Source organism: Eleginops maclovinus, chromosome 9 (assembly GCF_036324505.1).
Source record: "Eleginops maclovinus isolate JMC-PN-2008 ecotype Puerto Natales chromosome 9, JC_Emac_rtc_rv5, whole genome shotgun sequence".
NCBI classification, from domain to species: Eukaryota; Metazoa; Chordata; class Actinopteri; order Perciformes; family Eleginopidae; genus Eleginops; species Eleginops maclovinus.
In genome coordinates this window covers 1,622,407-1,641,708 of record NC_086357.1, presented here as the reverse complement: position 1 = coordinate 1,641,708, position 19,302 = coordinate 1,622,407, and the positions used below count along the sequence as shown (strand labels likewise).

Here is a 19,302-nt window from a genome sequence, read left to right as displayed (position 1 = left end):
AACTCCTGTCACCTGAGGCTTTTTCTAATTTCGCCTGAGTTGTGAAAATAATCACACACATTTGCAACTGGAGAAGAGCAGAGACCTCAGCCAAGGCCGGTTCCATTCAGATGCCCTGTTTTAGGATCTGCTCAAACAACACGTTGGCTTCTTTTTTTGGCTAATGTTTCCAAGTATTTCTTCCCTTAACCTGTGAAAAAAGACGGACAAACTTAAAGTTACTATCACAAAGTTGTATTTTTTATTATTATTATTGAACATGTTAACAAAGACCTTCACAAGGTATACAAATAAAAATAAATACTCAAGTAGTATTCTGTCATGTCCAAAAGGGGCAAGAAGAAGATTAATTAAAGTTCTGCTTATCGTCATCAGCATTCGTGATATTTGACACATTGTTTTAGAGAAATAAAAAATAAAAATCGTCTCTTTGTACAAATCAAAAACATAATCAATAATCATAATAATTTAGGATTTGGTTTCTGAATAGTTTTTTTAGTTCAGATAAAGTTGCACAGTATTCCAGCTCCTCATTACAGTTATTCCACAGATCAACACCTGTTGTTGTAATGCACTGAAGTTGGGATTTTTTTCATACAGGTGTTTTGAAAAAGGGATTTCCTCTCAGCATGTGTTGGTTTTCTCTGTGTGATCAGTGCCTGGATACCACGAGGCAATTGTTGATTTGTGGCTTTCAACATAATTTGGATAGTTAAAGTCAACCAGGTCTGGTGTATAATAATTGATTTGTTGGTTCTCTGTAAGTAGTTTTATGTATAATTCGTAGGGCTCTTTTTGCAGGATAAAGATTGGATGTGTATTTGTGTTGTATGTGTTCCCCAAGACCTCCACACAGAACATCATGTATGGGAGTACAGACGAGAAGTAAAGCAACTTAACTATCCATTGAAGATCTGTCCTAGTTTAGTCCCAGATTTGCAATAATGCAAAGGTATTTGAGTATATTCACCTCAACCCACAGCCAGTGGAACACACATACTCAAACAGGAATGTATTGCTGTGACGGTCAGCTCTGTGAAACTGTCTTGCACCATGTCTATTGCAAAGACTCCCCCCCCCCCCCCCCCCCCCCCCCGTAGAGATGCTTATTTGTTGTGGTGGGACCTGATCTGAGAACTTCCTCATTACTTGTGTACTTGTGTCAGCTGGTGCATTTCCTTAGTACTGTGCTGAAGTACAATTTGAAGGTACTAGTACTTGTATACAACGTACAACAGTTACAAACCTTTTATTGCATAAGTACTTATAAATTAAATACAGAACTTTTGTGCTTTTATTTAGATACATTTTTAAATACAGGATCTTATTTGAATTGTTTTCACGTTGTAACCATGCTGTTTCTCTTGAGTGGATCATTTGAGTACTTGTTCCCTGCACCGAGAGTTGTTTCCTGTTCTGTTCCATCTTAAAGGCCCTCAGATCAACACTAGCAGCAGCGCTGTGGGAGCCAGTGAATGTTGCGAAACTGAAACTGAGCCACTCTCACAGCGTGTCCTCCTGACTGACAGCCAGCTGCTGCTGCCGGGTCATTACAGCTTTGGAAGGAGCTCCCTGTGTCGAGAGGAGGTCAGTCACTCGGATAGTATTTAACCGTGGGAAAACATAAATGAGAGGAAAAATAACACAGTCATTAAAAAATATGAGTGTTTCACAGGATTACAGAAACCTGCTCCACCCACTCAGGGACCAAACCAGTGGGACTACTAACGGATTTCTTGCAGCCAAATCACATGACCCTAACACGAGTGAGAAGCCAAACCCTGTAAAACCTCAGTGAGACTTCATTCATCTCAGAATGCTGTATATTTTTGAAATGGCGTGTGCACATAAGGTAGCACAATAGAATAAAGTCCATTTCCATGACAGTGATCCGCCATTCTAATATCTCCAGCATGGAATATTGCCAGATGCTCACTGAATGGAGTTTATAATCCACTTTCATGGCTGAACGAGTCTTTTGTGACATGCTTTTGTTGTTTCTAGACCACAAAAGTAATTTTCACATTCAGAAATCTCCGACTACCTTCACTTTTTTCAACCATTAAATACTTAATGTTATAAATGATGTATGTTGTAAAGTACAGAATTGCTCATGATTCTTTTATCTCCCTGCGTAAATAAAAACACTTTTTCTTTCAAAAATAGTTTTATTAAATACTTTGCCAGCTAGCTATATAAATAAAATAAAACACAATTAGTTTTATAATCAACGTTCAGAAGGGAAGGTCCTCAGAGACCATCTGTTACAAGGGGGTCCCGGGGTGTGAGTCCCCCTGGGACAGCTGAACCAAATCCCCCCGCACCAGCTGGGGGAATTAGGCGTAGAATAAATAATGGGGACACGGGGAACCTTTGGCTGGGGACAAACAATGTCTTGATAGAAACACAAATGGATTCCTAGCTCTAACGGCCTCGACTTTCTGGTCTCAGAGGGGTGAGTTGTCTTCTCTGGCGTCTAGCATCTGCTAATAACATCCTGAGAGGCTCTGCCTCGTCATCTTCTCCCTTCTTAAACAGTCTCTTCAGTTGGAAGCCTGCGCCACGATTTCATTTCCCTTAAAAACAAGAAAAAACACACATTTTAGTTTTTATTTATTTTCTCTTCCGTTTTTTTCCCCTGTTATTTTCTCTGAAGTCAGGACTTACACATTACTGCCGGGCACAATGCGCTCTTGGTGTTGCTTCGTTAAACTTAACTTCCTGAAGAAGCCAGGCAGTTTGAGCTTTGTTCTGGCAGACCTGGAAGAAGCACTGAAAAGAAAAGTGGAATAGGGTTTTTTACTCCTACAACTAAATGTGGCACTGCAGAGCCGAGGAGCTAAATGAGAAGCTTTGTGGATAAAGGTGCAGATTAACACCGGTGTGTGAATGGGTGAGCTATGGCAGGAATTTTTCCCAATTCTTCAAAATCAACACTGGTTTTAAAAGGAAACTGTTCTTATACTATATTTGCATGGTTTCTTTTGGGAAATTTAAGGCATTCTGGAAGAGAAGTGTTTGGAGAAAATAGCTCTAGAGGTCAAAGGTCACAACATTGATAGATACATGTAAATAGTTGTGAAAAAGCCCATAAATGAGGAACTATAGTTACAGCTAACCAGTTTGAGTTTTATTTGTGCTAATGATCACATACGTGTCTGTTTACACCCACCACTCTGCCTGCAGCGACGATTCCTGTTTGGACTCTGTCCCCTCCTCCTCAGCTTCTGCTTTCAGTCCATCTTCCTCCTCCTCCTCCTCCTCCTCCTCCTCGGCCTCAGCGTCCTCTTCCTCTGGTATCTCCTCCCACAGCTTGCTGTTGACCCACAGAGCTTCCTGCAGACTGAGGCTGCGTCCTATGCCAGTCACCCGTCGACACAGAGGGCAGCCCACGGTGAGCAGCCCGCTCCTGGCCTGAGACATGGTCTCCAGGCACAGCTGGCAGAAGGTGTGTCTGCAGTGCAGCACCCTGGGGATCCTGTCCGTCCGAGAGTAGGGCAGAAGGCATACGCTGCACTCTCCGTCCTCACACAGAACCATGGTCCGGCTGCTGCACACAGACTGTAACATTAAAAAAATAATAATAAAGTAAATAATAACACTTCAGCAATAGTATTTAGGCATAAGGGATAAAAATCATGTAGGTTTTATTATAGCTAAGCGTCTTTGATGACAATAAAGTTAAATAAAACTGAAATTCATAACCAAAACCAGCATCCAATACTAAACATTATAATTGATGGAAACAAGTTAAGCCAAAAATAATAACATCATTGTCTTTTAAGCCTACTTACAGTATAAGTGAAGCCAATGTAGAAACGTTACTCCTCAATGCTTCAGACTGAATACAGAGTATTGTCCCTTTAGAGCGCACAGCAGAGCAGCACTGCAGTGAATGGAGAGGCAGCTCGTCTGCCGCCTGTTGGTAGTGTCTGCTGTGTGTGTGTGTGTGTGTGTGGGGGGGGCGGAGCAGAAACAGCTCTCTCTTCTCAAGGCCCAGACAAACAGCACAACAGCTGGGGAGGCAGGTTGGTGGTGACGCTCTTTGTTTAGTGTGTGCAGGTGGAGAAACTGGTGCGGGTTAAAGAAGGCGTCATGGGCGGGGAAATAATGCAACGGTGATATCTCACCTATAGACACTCCCCTGTAAAAACGTTTATCACGTCATTATACATGTGAGTATATTAAAATGCAGTTATAAAGAAATGGTTATATAAAATGAAATTAATTTCAAACGTATTTGTAAAAAAGGTAGGGCTCGTCCGGGATTTGAACCCGGGACCTCTCGCACCCAAAGCGAGAATCATACCCCTAGACCAACGAGCCACAATTCTTCGCTTGGATTATTGTTGCTTTATACCTGGTTTGCTTACAAAGGTTTAGCTCATGTGTTGGTTATAGTGATTCTATTATAGGTATTAGCTCAACATAAAAAAAGCTTCCAGCTTACCTCAACGTTAATATAAAACCGAGAGGGTAAATGTTTTACAAAGAACCACAGGGTGATTCTAAATTCGGGTATTCAGCGGGAAGCTTGCCCCGCAAGAAAATCGCATTATACTGCAGTGGATGTTGTGTCGAAAACTACCGCTAACGCTAAACGTTTAGGTAAGCCTAAGTATATTCTATTCATTCAGGAGCGTCATCCACCATCAATCAAAATGGAGGGCTCGTCCGGGATTTGAACCCGGGACCTCTCGCACCCGAAGCGAGAATCATACCCCTAGACCAACGAGCCACGTGTTCACGGAGAGCGATACAACACAATTTAGTTATCTCTCTGAATGGGATGAGTCTTTCGCACACTTTCTTTGTTTTCGTGTAAATATCATATGAGAAACACCAGGAGCTGATGGCCAAGATCATGGATCACTTTGATTATTATGGAGCGTGTGGAATACATGTCACTGCTCATTGAAGTCCCAGTAACAGTTTAAGTCCAGTCATTCGAAAAATACAATGTTGAAATTAGTTATTGTAACTTAACTCGTTAGATACTTGGATTAATATTTTAATTTAATACAACATCTCCATCGTGCACGGTAGGAGATGAATTTTAGCCATACTTGCAGGCAGAGGGAGAGTCCCCTAACACTAGACGTACAGCGTGCTGAGGTCACAGATTGGAGGCGGAGTTACCGCCTTACATCAGGAAATCAAGTTGGTGCTGTGCTGCTGTGTAGTCCCGTTAACATTGTAAACAAAAGTCGTTTGTCCCTCTAAAACTTGTGAATGTTTGCTAATATTGTTTGCTAAGGATTTTCTTGCTGTACTTAGAATTTTTCACAGTCCAAATGAAGTTGATGTAACGTTAGTTACCCTTTTCAACCCACGCAACTTACTCAACTGGCGTGGCTACAGCTCAGTTGGGTTGTATTAGGTAGTAACGATAACGCTGGCACAGAGGTTGCTAGGCTAGAGAACGTTGAACTTGAGGCGAGTTAAAGTGAAGTTAACGCTGACGGTGTCATTTCCCACCAGATGGAGGCTTCTCTGGGATGTTTGCAGAACCCTGACCTAAGGTAGTGTGGCTAAAGCAAGTCAGTCGAAGGTGTCCTCGAAGATCTAGCCCACATCAAAATGTGTAATATGTGTATCCTATTCCAGCTCTGTGCTGTCATCATGCGAGCCGGAGCTTCAGGAACTGATGAGACAGATTGACATAATGATCGATCATCAGAAGAAGGAGTGGGAGGCTGAGACTCAGGCCATGCAGCTCCGGCTGAAGAGAGGGGAAGAGGAGCTGTTGGCTTCCAGGAATCTCGTTCACCGGAGGGACCTGGAGGTAAAGTAGCATACTTCCTAAAGGTATTGGTGTTCCTGATGCAGAAATCTGGAAACTGACCATCTCCACTTCAATCATTCATCTCCGATTTCATTTTGAAGTATAGCGTTGTATTGCAGCACGATTATTGTTGTTGTTGTTGTTGTTGTTGCTGTTGCTGTTGTTGTTGTTGTTGTTAAATTTAGTTTGACTCTAGATGTCCCTGTTATCTGTTATCATCGTTGGAATTCTAGCCACATTTTTTCAGCACCATAACTGTCAAAACTCTGACTGCAGATTGGATTGCTCCACAAGCAGCTTGAAGAAGTCCAGCCTGGTCCAAATGAGATGATTACCAAGTACGAGCAGCAGCTGCAGAAGCTCCGGGAGGAGGTGAGGCTCGGTCCATCACTCAATCTAAACAGGAATTCAAAATGCTTTTCATTCAGTTGAGAATTATCTAGGTCAACATTTAGTATGAAAGCTCTCATTAACAGCTCTTCAACATGTTTGTGTGTATGTTTGTAGGTATGTCCAAGTTTAGCTTAGTTCTTATCAACCAGTTTAAGCTTACACAATGTCCGTCAAAAAAATCAATTCTAGAGCAACTTAATCCTTTTCTATCTTTTAAAAACTGATCAATGTTAGTTCTTACCCAATGTGCTGAAAATGGAAATGACATTTAATATTGATCACTGCAAAGTCTAGTGCTCTAAAGACATGGTAAAATGTGTTTTGACAAGTTAAAACCTACATTTAAAGTATCTGCAAATCTATTTGACAAGTTACAACTGTCATATGTGGAAATCACATTTTGGCTCGTCAAATCATATAACCATACAGTATATCTTTAGTGTAATAATAATAGATTTCAGTCATTCCTTTTTCGCTAGTTACTATAACAATTACTGATATCAACATTTGCTTTTCCGGTATATCTAACATATCACTGAACCATTTAAAATATGTCACTCAAAATACTATATTTGTTTTAATTACATACTTTATTGAAGATATCTACAATGTTTCTTCATACTCCTTTTCCGTTATGTAATGTTTCTTTTAGTTTATTGCGAATTTCTATGTACAGAATATGCTTTGTGTTGATCTTATTGGTCATCATTTTTTCTTATCTATATGTTTGCTCACGCCAACGCTTTTGAAAGTGTCCGATTTAAATTTGAATATCTATTCCTGCAGTTGGATAAGTTAAAGAGAAGTTATGTCAAGCTTCATCGCAAACAGCTGAAGGAGTCCAGTGGAGGAGCAAACCCCAAAGCATCAGAGCACTCAGAGATGGAGGTACGACAACCTCAGTCCAATTCTCTGTATACTCTTCTTCTCTTGCATCGCCTGTCACTTACTGATTGCACTTGAAGTCTGCATGTGTGCACTTCATTCAACCTTGTGTCTCTGCAGGTTTACCAGCAGCGCTCTGTAGAGTGGGAGCAGCAACACATCCAGTCCCAAAAACTAGTGAAAGAGCTGGAGGCCCAGAACAAGAGCCTGACTGATGAGCTCACACTAAGGAAGGTAAAGGAAACTAATACCATGTCATGCCATGCCAAGTCAGACTTCAACTCTGCAGCGAAGTGGAGGACAGTTACTTTGACACGTATTCTCTGTTATTCAATGTCCAGTCCCAGGGGGCGTTGTGTCGGAAGGAGCGGGAGCGTCTGTGTTTGCAGCTGGAGAAGGCTCAGGGCAGCCTGCACTCTCAGGAGCTGGAGCTGGAACGCCTCCGCCCGCTGGAGCTGTGGCTGGGACAGACGCAGAGAGAGCAGCAGCTCAGCAGAGGGGTAAGAACCATCACAAGCAGTCTGAGATTAAAGATCTGAACAAACCTGAAGACCAGTCACGTACATATAAAATCACAGGTGTTAAAAAAACCTGCATCTGGAGATTTATGATGACAACTGATAAGACCAACATCCTCGGAGTGAGACAGACTAGGTCCAAAACAGTCCTGTCAGTTGACACGCACAAATCACATTCATAATTGTTATGTGTGTCCACGACTTTAATAATAATACTGATAATAATACAATTGATTTATCTAGTGCTTTATGAGGTGACATCAAGACACTTGATAAAGAGAAAGATAAAGGGATTGTCCAACCCAAAATATTTTCCCTCTAACCTGTAAATCTATTAATCCATCTATAATGTTTGTGTGAGATAATAAATGTATGTCATGTAATATAATATGTAAATGTAGTGCGGTGTAGGAGGTTAGAATAGGATTTCCTCACTGAGGATCCACTGCTGCTTTACCCAGGTGCTTTCAGAGGAGAGGGAGGAACACCAAGCTACGCTGGACTCCCAGGATTCCTTTGTGCAAAGAACCGGACTGGAATGCCAGAGGCTGCGCACTGAAGCCGCCAGACTGACCCAAGCCCTCCAGGCTAAAGATCAAGTCATTCGGTGGGTGGATCACTCTTGTACTGATGTCTATGTTGTAGTACAGCAACGATATACAAGAGGGCAGTCTATCCCCTCACTGCAGACAGCATGCACATGGGGTCCAATGCTATCTGCTGAAGGAATAATGCTGGAGAGAGGCAATTTAGGAGAACAATTCCGGTGATGCATTTACTTTGTCTCAAGTTTCAGGTGAAAATAAAAGGTTTTGCAAGGATACTTTTTTTTACTGCATGTTCTAATTTTTACTAAACACATAAATGTTTATTTCCATGTAAGTTTTGGATTCTTGCTTTCTAAACACAGGGTAAATATGTTTTGTGTTATCCTCTCTCATAGAACCTGGGTAGTGGTGAAATCCATCCCCCATCCACTTCATTTTGAAGTTTAGATTTTCTTAAATCTTAAATAAAGGAGGGAAAAGTATAGAAAGTGGATCACCAGATTTTTTTCCCGGCCTGTCTCTGGGCCTTCATAGAATAAAGTTGAATAGAAGGTTAAACAGAACTGTGTTGCTCCTCAGCTCTCTTGAGGACTGCCTGGCCGCTCAGGGCTGTGCTGGTGTGGAATCCCTCAGACAGGATCTGGAGAAGATGGCCACCAAGCTGTACTGCGCTGAAGCATGTGAGGATCATCTCAAGGCTGAAGTGGCATGTCTCAAAGAGAGGTAATAGCTGGCCACATCGCTATTTCTTCAGACAGTTATGTGTCTTTATTTCTTTGATTGATCCATCAATGTCTTTGTGATTTGCTCAGAGTGGACCAATCTGAGCTGAGGAGCATCAAGGCACAATATGATTCCTCTGTGGCAGAAATGAAAAAGGTCAGTAATCTCTTCTGTCTGCTTGTGTTGGGGGAGTTTTTAGTTGTTGATGGTCAAACTGTAGTTGTGTGTGTTGTAGCAACTTTTTTAAAATCCTGTAAGCCGCTGAGAGGAGTCATGCAGGTTTGTTGTACATGCTGCATCCGAAGAAAAAGAACAAGAGTCTGTAGTCGTGTTCCTTTTCATTTCATGTAAATGTTGTAGATGGTGGTAAAAGTCATTTCTGTACATGATGCTCAAAGTCAACAGAAAGGAATGCCCCTACTCTGCCTCTCTCCGTAACAGTCAAAACTAGTCCTTAACGGCACACTTCCACATTGCATGTCACCAAATGTGGTGGGATACACACACACACACACACACACACACACACACACACCTCCACACAACACACACACACCAACTATAACAAAAAGTGATGACCCAAACACACGTCTTGCCCTACACTTAAGTATTATTATTTCTCTTGATTCCTTCCTCAGGTAAGAGAGGAGCTCCTCAGGGCGCGGCAGACTCACAGTGGGGAGTTGGCGGGGATGAGGAGGGAGGTGTCAAAGCTGACCTCAGAGCTGCACCAACGAGACGTAACCACCTGCACACTGAAGGGCTCTTCCTCGAACATCAGGCAGCAGCTCCGTGGGGAGCTGGAGCGAGCAGAAGCCCAGCTAACAGTAAGCAAACACACACACATACACACACACACACACACACACACACACACACACACACACACACACACACACACACACACACACACACACACACACAGGCCAAACATTTACTTTAAATATATAAACAGTAAAGGAAATAAGTATTTGATCCCCTGCTGATTTAGTAAGTCTGCCCACTTACAAAGAACTGAACAGTCTATACTTTAATGGTAGGTTTATTTAAACAGTGAGAGACAGAATATCAAAAAGAAAATCCAGAAATGTAGATAAAAAAAAGATATAAATTGATTTGCATTTAATTGGGGTAAATGAGTATTTGATCCCCTTGCAACCAACAAGAATTCTGGCTCCCACAGAGCGGTTAAATAAGTCCTCTCGCTTTAAGAAAGTACTCCTGATGTCAACTCTTTACCTGGATAAAAGACACCTGTCCACAGTCAATAAATCAGATTACAACCTCTCCACCGAGGACAAGACCAGAGACAGGTCTTGTGATCATGGTGGAACTAATTTATAAGGACATCAGGGACAAGATTGTAGACCAGCACAAGACTGGAGTAGAAGACAATTTGTGGATTTTCTTTTTGATATTCTGTCTCTCACTGTTTAAATAAACCTACCATTAAAGTACAGACTGTTCAGTTCTTTGTAAGTGGGCAAAATAACTAAATCTGCAGGGGATCAAATACTTATTTCCTTCACTGTATTTAATGAAGAAAAATACATTTCCAGAACTCACAATGCATTTTTATCTAAGAAATATTCAGTTTCAATTATTTCAACATTATTTTATCATTTCAAAAACAACATTTTCTTGCTTACTGTAATACGGGGCCGGTCCATAGCAGCAGTCTGACAGCATCAATCATTACGTTAATATAACCTCAATTAAAAATGGTACCTTCCCCCTGTTCTCTTGTGTAATGACATCATCATATAAGCAGGACAGACATGATCCCAAAGTGACACTGAATACCTTCAAAGAAGCTTTGCATATAGGGCAGCATTTGTTACAGCACTACATGTGGCTGTTAGCATTGTTAGCATGTTAGCATGCTGAAGTTAGCAACCTGTCCTGAGTTGCATCCTGGGAGCAGTGAAAGGGTGACTTAGAGCGCCGTTACTCTACAACCATCACCTTTTGCGATCCACATTTATTTTGTAATGATAAGCAGAAGCAGAAACGTTGTCTATTGCCACTCAAAGTCAAACATTTAGGAGCCAGGCGGTGCATTTGAACTTCTGATGCCGCTGCTGCCTTTACGTTGTGTTACATCTTTTAATTCAGACGTCTAGAACTTAAAGAAATGGATAAATAAGTTATATTACCATATTAACTGTTACTTAAAGCGTTATATTTTAGTTTTATTAGCTTAATTACTCTTCTGTAAACGGGTGAGGAACATTGCATCATGCCCGAGCCCATGCACCTGCTCAGGCCGTTTTTATGAATGCGTCAGGCTTTTCTTCCTCTCTGAATTCCTCAGGCGACTCGGGCGCAGCTGGAGAGCGTGCAAACAGAGAAGCAGCATCTGAAGGGTCTGCTGCAGAGGCCGGAGGCTCCGTCACCAGAGGTGTGTGTGCTGAGATGATGTAGTCATTCACTCATTTCACTCATGACACAGCCCTCTATTAATGCAATAACACCATGCAGCATCATGGCCGACAGTTTGCCGTTCAGAGTGCTGGAAGGAAAGCATTAATTTAGGTGTTTGTGTTGCTTCGTTTTTACATTCTACAATGAGTATCTTTAAAGGTTGTTTTCCTCATATATTTTTCATTCTCTGAGCGAGAAATATGCACCTAGCAGTAGTATAACCTACATACACCAAACTTAATAACAGTAATTTATCATTAGAAGGCCGATCTGTAGCACATTTTATTCCCTAAACATGAACAATTAATCGTTTTGCTTTCCCCCTGTTCAGATTATTGTTTGGAAATGTAATTGAACAGAAAGCATGCGATACTAAAGTTAATTGTCCCAAAGTAAGTCGTTAAGAAGGTATTCTCCTGAAGTGCCGCCCTTCAACACACCTGCCTCTGCTCTCTCTAACCTATAAACTGTCTCGTCAGAGGGGGGAGTCCTCGCTGGCGTCCCTCAGGGAGAGTTATGTGTCGTCTCTGTGCAGCCTGGAACAAGAGAACAGCCGGCTGAGGAAGGACCTCGCTGAGCTGCAAGCCCGACTCGAGGCCTCAAGCAGGACCTGTCCTGACCGATACAAACAGGCTCTGCTCAATCACGCTACGACCACCCCCCCACAACCTGCTCAGGACAGGTGCCTGCCTGCCACACACAGACACACATGCTCAAAAGATCAAGAAAATTAGCCTTTTATGGAACTTTATCTGTCACCACAGGCAGGAGACAGCTACAAAGGCCGAGCTGCTGAACAGCGGCCAATACCAGGGAGAGATCCAGAGCCTCTTCCAGCAGCTGCACACCCTGTCCCAGTCCTCCTGTAGCCAGGCCCCAGACAGCAGGCCTACTTCTTCAGCATCCTCCTCTTCCTCCACAAGACTGATCAGGAGAAACTCTGTGCCAAGTCCAAATGACTCTGCTGCTGAGGAGCAAAGATCCAGCTCGGAAAACTCGGGGTCCAGAGAGAAACCCATACCGTCTCCTTCTGCCATGGTGACACTCATCACCAATAATAACCCACTGTTCTCATAAAAGTCATTTTTAGAATCCTACAGAATTGTTCTTTTCTTCCCTCTCAGGAGCCTCTATCCGTTTCTCCAGGGGACGGAACTGTCTCTCGTTTCCTGCAGGAAGAAAGCTTCCTGGCTAAGGAGCTGGTCCAGAAACTGGACTCCCACATCCAGGGGATGAGAGAGAGCAATGCCAGGATTCTCTCCAAGTACCTGCCGGGGGGCTCAGGGCCCGAGTCCCCCCAGACTTCAACCGACTGCAGACAGCAGAGTGGTTAGTGATGGGGTGAGGTGCAGTAAATCTGAAACTCAGTGCCTTGAACAGCGGAGGACAACTGCATTCTTGTGCTTCAGTAGATTCTACATGATGGAGGACGACGTTCTGTTGCGCAGAAACACGGCAGAGCAAACTATAGCTGTAATGTTGAGCTGATGGCCATAAACAAGACACTACAACAAATCCTCTTTTTAGCGTCCATGATGTTTCCACATGGCTTTTTAAAGACACACCAAGGTTGGAAGAATGTATTCCCAACTCGGGAAGCAGTAGCACCTGAATTCATCTTTGGCCTTTGTGAAGTTCCTCCCTTGTCAGAGCCCGTCTTGATTTTTGAGCAATTAAACTCAGATTGACAACGCAGAGTTTGAATTCCCTAAAGTTATTTCTTAAATACTATTTAAGGAGAACCAAGTTGGCTGTGGCCTCTGTCCCCACAGTGAAGACCGCGTAGTTTGAGGTCACACATATGATGTTGTCAGTGTTGCGGTGCTGGTTAGTTCAGATTGTTTCCTGGGGGATTTTTTCAGTTTTCTTTTATCTGTGTCTTGACATTTTTTGCCCTGCCACTTGTAACTCATCCTAAAGAACAAGCTGAGGCTGACTGAACACTTTTACTCCTCTCCGGTCCTGTGCAGCTGCAAGTGAAATACATGATTATCAATATCAAAGAAAAATGCAAACAATACATCTTGGCATGGAAGAATTTTTTCTTGTGATATCTCAATGGCAGTTTCTGGAAAAGAACAATAAATACAGTTTTAATAAAAGATTGTCTATATGCAGGAGTACAGTGGCCTCTGTTGGCAGATCACTCTCAGGCTCTGTAGTGACTGCTCATATAATTAGAGATTAGACAAATATTGTCAAAAAGCCATTGCCAAATCTCCAGTACTTCAACTGTACAAATTCCAGATGTGCGTGCACAACATATTTTTATGTAATGTGCATTCCATCCGTGCTTTGGACATCTTTTCACCTCTGTGTTCTGCATGGGAGTATGCAAATCTGAGCTCATGTTAACATTTCTGTGATCGAGCCATATTGTCACACACCTGTCTGCAAGTAGTGTTTTATTATCAGAACTTGGAGGAAATGTGCCTCAGCTGTGCTTTTAATATGATGTATTCCGGCATATTGTGTTGTATTTATGTGACCTCACATAGCTGACTTCAGGTTGCTGCATTCCTTTTGAATGACTTGTTGAGACTCTGACATTAAGAGAGCTCCTTTGCGTTTTTCCTCGTTGGACGCTGCATCATTCTTTCAATTTGCTTAAGTTGAATGGAATGCAGCATGAACACTTAGCATTAGCTTCCAGAGAAGAGAGCTGCGAGCCAAAGGAGTGTCCGTCCTCCTTGCACGTATGTCAAGACTGGGAAAATACCACATACAGTATGTGCATGAGGGGGGGCTCCACACTGTAGCTCTCTAACTTTTCCCAAGTCATTAGTCTCCCACACCCCCCACCACCACCCTGCAGAGGTCCTCTGGCCAGTATTATGCAGGAATGTGTGCACCATGCCAATGCTGTCATGAACCACCCCTCCGGCCTGCTTTGTCCTCATCATTAGAAAGCTGATGGAATGTTAATATCAACCATGTGGGGCTCTCGGCCCCAGCCAGGGTGGAATACTTTATTTTACTGTTCGCCTAATAAAGCACACACTGATGGAATGGAAATAAAGTGGATCGTTTCTGAAGAAAAATGTGTCTTTCATTCTTGCCGTCATACTTTTACAGCAACAGCACAGAAGTTGTGCGTCCAGTGAATCTCCCCGGTACTGAGCCATGTTGCTAACACTGTAAGCCCCAACAAACAGCAGTCAGGAATTTGGGAGGCATTCCTCTGGCTCTCTCTCTCTGGAGGAAGGTGAAAAGGTTTTATATGTGGAGATTCTTTGAGGGGGCCTAGTGGAAGGGAGGAGGAGTGAGGCTGATTCAGGTCAAGGAGGCATTGGATAACCTTGTTTATGAAAACATTGGCTTAAGGCTACAGGATGATGAGTAATTGCGACATTGATTAGTTTAATGAGTTGAATTTCCTGCATTACGCTCGATCAGGATAATTGTTACTCCAAAAAATGTCCAGATGCGGTTTTACAGGCCCATTTACAACCCTATGATTTGGTCCTAGAATGAAACAAGCTCAATTGCCTTATTTGGGGCTCATTTACATAATTATGACGAGCTCTGCTCTGATTGGCTGGTTTACAACGCGCAACCGCAACCCATGACTGACTCAGAGCCCACAGAAGTAAGGGAAGTTCCAACCTTACATGTTTGAGCCTTTATCGGAGGAGGAAACCGATGAGTTTGAAGAACAGCCAGTTGGTCGGAGATTGAAGAGCAACGTTACGGAGTGGTTAGTGTTAGCGTGAGTGTTTCTGGTGTATGCAAATGTTGGGACTGGACTACCGTGTGTGACGTCACACACAGGGATTGTTGTAATTCGCCCGTTTTACCGCTGTGACATGCATATTCATGATTTGCACATAAGGAGGAAACAATGGTGTTTGAGGTTCACGGTATGTCAGTACAATGTACCAAACTCTCCTCATTCAGCTATGCCAAGGGAAATACAGTTTTACATTCTATGGCACCTTTAAAAAAGCCTGTTTACACATTTTGATACAATTAATTATATTACATCGGACTTTGTTTTTTAATCAAAATAATTCCACCAATTTGTTTTTTCCAGAGCTTTCAGCCCCCCCTCTTGACCTTTCTTAGGAGAGAGCGTTCTCAGTCACAGTTACTTAGTTATTAAGTTAGTTAGTTAGTCTTTCTGTCCAAGGACCAACGGTATGTGTCCTGTTCCAAGATTGCCTGCTGAAATGTCTATTTCCAAATATAAAAGATCACCTTGAGAAATGTTTTAAGACATCAAATACTTAGCTTTTGACCAAAACTTGGATCTACAAAAAAACTTGAAAGAACAAAACATCTAACATCTACTCCTACCCCACTAAAACTACTGAAATCCAATTTCTTCAATTTGACACACAATACGGAAAATAAAACCTGTGACAACCAAATATGCAGTTTACGGGTAAGTCACGTTTTAAAATGCCATATAGCAATATGAGGTTATCTTAGCTCAAATGTTTAGCTATGGGATCAAATAACATCATAATTATCACATAGGATCCAGAAGCAAATTTAACTGAGTCTCAGACTCTAAAAATCCCTGATAAAAGTATTCGATTAACACTTACACAAACCTACAAAACGGTTTTATTCAAGCACAAAGATATTTAGCCTGATAGTTTTCTGTTTTCTGATTATTGTGTGTGTGTGTGTGTGTGTGTGTGTGTGTGTGTGTGTGTGTGTGTGTGTGTGTGTGTGTGTGTGTGTGTGTGTGTGTGTGTGTGTGTGTGTGTGTGTGTGTGTGTGTGTGTGTGTGTGTGTGTGTGTGTGTGTGTGTGTGTGTGTGTGTGTGTGTGTGTGTGTGTCAGGAAACCCTTAACACACACACAACCTGTCACAAACCACACATCTCAGAAGGTAACTGAAGCCAAATTGGGAAATATGTTTGGACGGACATTTGGCAAATCCAGTGAAAACTCGATGGGAAAACGAGTCACATTACGAACCCATCTTTTAGTAAATATGTCAGTTATTGCATGGAGGAGTGTTCCTTATCTGTGGGATCTACACTTGTCATGGTAATAAAGATTGAAAGAATATAAAGAGCTTGTCTGTGTGGAGGACTTATCTATTCAAAATGGCTCACAGGCAATGCAGGTTGGGAGGGATTTTTTTAACCGGGACTACCAGGAGATTAAAGGGAGACTTCAGATTTGTGGAAGTGGGGTTTTATGTGGTACATATCCATAGTCAGTGTGTTACCTGCAGTAGAAAAAGGTCTACCCCCAGTTTGAAGAAAACAGACACGAGTGCAGCACTGATTATAAGCTATGTACTCTAATACTCTGTATTTGAAGACTATGCTGTAGTTGGAATTTTCATTGCTTAACCTGGCTTTCAGACAGCCTTTTCTAAAAGGTAATTTGAGATATTATATTCATATATTCTCACATCAAACACCAGACTCCATTAAAAGAAACAGGAGCTGCTGGTCTACACTGTGTTTGACACTGGTAAGATATAATTACTGGTTTTGTCAAAAGAGACTTGTGTGTTAGAAGAGAGTATTCAGTTCCTTGTCTAATGGCAGGTAAAGCGATGAAAATATTACAATATTGTGTAAACTTAAACTGATTTAGAGTTTATGGTGTTTCTTGTGGCTGCTGCTAATGTCTACAGCTGTACACTGCTCTTCTAGTGCTGGCACTCACACATTGTTACAGCAAAAGTTAAGATGCTTCTCGTAACTGAGACTTTGCAGACTGATCTTCTAACACAACCCCGCTGAGAGACGAATTACTGCCCTCTCAGCTCGTTGCTCCTTGAGGGAAACGATAATCGTCTCTTTATGAATTGCTTGACTTCCTAAACAAGATGAGACAACTTTTCCCAGTATTGTTGCAGCCTGCATGCATTCTTTGTTGCACATTCCATTCCTCAGAGAACATGCCTGGCGTGCTGAGCGGGCGTCCTTGTCCCATTTCCAGCTCCAGCCCTGTCTCTTACATTATGGGGACGTCTCATTGTTGTTGAGTCAGGGTGGGGTTTGGGGAGCAGGTGGTGGTTGGCTGGACTGGTCTCGTGCAGTGGGACTCAGGACGTTTGCTGCAGGATACTTGAAGGGTGGGTGGGGGGGCCTGCTTAGTGCTCTGTGCCACGGGAACTGTGCCAGAGAGGTTGAGAGGAAAACACCCCTGCAACACACAATGAGTGCGTGCATGCACTCTGCAGACCCTCTTACAGGACGTGTTTGCATACTGTAAACAACAGTGGAAGAAGGTGAGGTCTTTTACTCAAGAAAAGTTGGAATACCAAAACATAAAATTACTCTTTTTGCTCAGACAAAAACATTCTAAACATCCATTTAACTGATAACATGTGTATCTTGTAGCAGGGTCCACATCCCTGATCCTCTATATTGGAACTGAGTAGAGAATAAATACTTTACACATTAGTAATACTTTATGCTAGTATTACTAATGTGTGCTTTTCTTCTATATACTAATGTTAGCTTATTATGTGTTATTGGATGTATTTAAACAAACAAAATTAACTACGAATTATTTCTGATTCTACTTATTCTAAATATGCGCGTCAAAGTATTGAATTCATCATTTTACTTAAAGCTGCTATAATCCACATTGCTACGATAACAGTGCATCATATGACAATGTAGACGGGTCGCTGGAACTGATGAACGTAAAGAGAATGAACCCTCAAACCAGCAACTCTCCTCGGCTTTACAGAGCTTTAAGTCGAGTTTTAGTTTATTGTTAACCCGCTGAGCCCAAAACTTTTTGCGATGAGTTTAACTGCTCACAGTGTTGATATGATAGCAGCCGCATTAGGAAGTTAGCTTATTGCTAAAAAAGAAACATGTTTCTTTAAAGTTGGTAGAGAGCGAAAGGTCATTATAATTCAATTCAGAAATGATTGCAGTGTGATGTAGGAGCATGAAGCCTGTAGGTTATAGCAGCAGATATTATTAGCAGCAGATAGCTAGCAGAAGCTACTGGCCTGCCACCAATAGTTGAAGGTGGCACTTGCTGCTGAACGGTGACATTTTAACCTGAGCGGGGGTGCTGAAGCTCAAGACTGTACAGTAGGTGGAGGGTCAGGTTAAACTGAGCTGGGACTCACAATGCTGAGAAAAGAGAGGTTTCAAATATTAAACCATTGCATTGTTTAATAGATAGTCCTGATCGGGTTGTTGGAGGTACATATAGTCAGAGCATCACCTATGGAGGTTTTCTCTCCCCCAGTTGGGAGAAACAGACAGGAGCACCAGCACAGAAGCTAAGCTACGTACTGCTGTGGATCCAATGGATGGGGGCAGCAGCAAACCTTGATGTAGCCACCTAAGAAAATCGATATTTGTTCAATTGCTATGTTGAGAATGTTTTCCGTTTCACTCTGCTCTTAGACAGCTCTTCCAACGAGGAACTAAATCCGTTATGTCCACTGAAGTTCATTAACAAGAACAGAAATGTTACCTCACAACACAGTAGTTGTAGTGTACCACCACCTCGATCGGTTTGTTATTGTTTGACTTTGTCGATCCAAACTAAACCTTTATATCCTAAAGATAAAGCCTTCCGCTCCCTGTCTGAGTATATACATGATTTCTCCCTTAAGGCGCTGCTGTATCGTTGACAGGTGGTTGCAGGTTGTAGGCCAGAGGCCTGACACTTTCTATCTAGAGGAGATGAAGTCACGAAAACACATACAATAAATGTAATTAAAAAGCTTATCAGATATGAATGGTACCCATGGTAACCAAGAGCTGAACGGTTTCCAATGATCTAATTTACAAACATGCGTCAGCACTTAGTCCTGTGGGGCTCCTCCACAAATGTTCAGAGGTGACAAACTGAGAGGACAGCAACGCCACAAACATGATGATCTTATAGAACATAATGCTCAAATTCACCTGCAGCATTAAAAGCAGTCCAATGCAATCCACATTAATGCAGCATCATTTACTTTAGTAATAAAGCTCTGACTATGACAGGCTATGGAAATCACTGTGGACAACTGTGGAGTGGAAATGATGGTTTAGGAGCAGCACAAGAAAGAAAAAAAACACAGATTAATAGAATACAAA

General features: G+C 42.2%; 2 protein-coding genes and 2 non-coding genes across 7 annotated transcripts; 1 reads left to right on the top strand and 3 right to left on the bottom strand.

Moving 5' to 3' along the window:
* Nucleotides 1-1,318: 1,318 nt before the first annotated feature.
* Nucleotides 1,319-3,918, bottom strand: im:7152348 (uncharacterized protein LOC559250 homolog). 3 transcript variants are annotated; one of them, XM_063891810.1, is made up of 4 exons: nt 3,795-3,918; nt 3,173-3,561; nt 2,668-2,772; nt 1,319-2,576 (listed from the first exon to the last, which is right to left on the bottom strand). In XM_063891810.1, the coding sequence occupies exons 2-4, from the start codon at nt 3,538-3,540 to the stop codon at nt 2,531-2,533; spliced, it is 519 nt and encodes a 172-aa protein (XP_063747880.1). In that variant the 5' UTR covers nt 3,541-3,561; nt 3,795-3,918; the 3' UTR covers nt 1,319-2,530. The 3 variants fall into 3 exon arrangements, with proteins under 3 accessions (XP_063747880.1, XP_063747881.1, XP_063747882.1); XM_063891811.1 differs by having other exon boundaries at nt 3,173-3,550; nt 3,795-3,905; XM_063891812.1 differs by having other exon boundaries at nt 3,173-3,547; nt 3,795-3,903.
* A 336-nt stretch (nt 3,919-4,254) lies between these two features.
* Nucleotides 4,255-4,326, bottom strand: trnap-ugg (transfer RNA proline (anticodon UGG)). The gene has a single exon. It is a non-coding gene; the product is annotated as a tRNA-Pro (tRNA).
* A 340-nt stretch (nt 4,327-4,666) lies between these two features.
* trnap-cgg (transfer RNA proline (anticodon CGG)) lies at nt 4,667-4,738 on the bottom strand. Its single transcript has one exon. It is a non-coding gene; the product is annotated as a tRNA-Pro (tRNA).
* Nucleotides 4,739-5,028: 290 nt separating this feature from the next.
* cep63 (centrosomal protein 63) lies at nt 5,029-12,973 on the top strand. Of its 2 annotated transcripts, none has more exons than XM_063890522.1 (15): nt 5,029-5,160; nt 5,482-5,522; nt 5,608-5,785; nt 6,062-6,157; nt 6,965-7,066; nt 7,184-7,297; nt 7,405-7,563; nt 8,043-8,188; nt 8,709-8,852; nt 8,942-9,008; nt 9,491-9,679; nt 11,167-11,253; nt 11,756-11,958; nt 12,041-12,314; nt 12,401-12,973. In XM_063890522.1, exons 1-15 carry the CDS (start codon nt 5,050-5,052, stop codon nt 12,608-12,610), a joined length of 2,121 nt encoding a protein of 706 aa, XP_063746592.1. In that variant the 5' UTR covers nt 5,029-5,049; the 3' UTR covers nt 12,611-12,973. The 2 variants fall into 2 exon arrangements, with proteins under 2 accessions (XP_063746592.1, XP_063746593.1); XM_063890523.1 differs by having other exon boundaries at nt 5,121-5,196.
* Nucleotides 12,974-19,302: the final 6,329 nt, after the last annotated feature.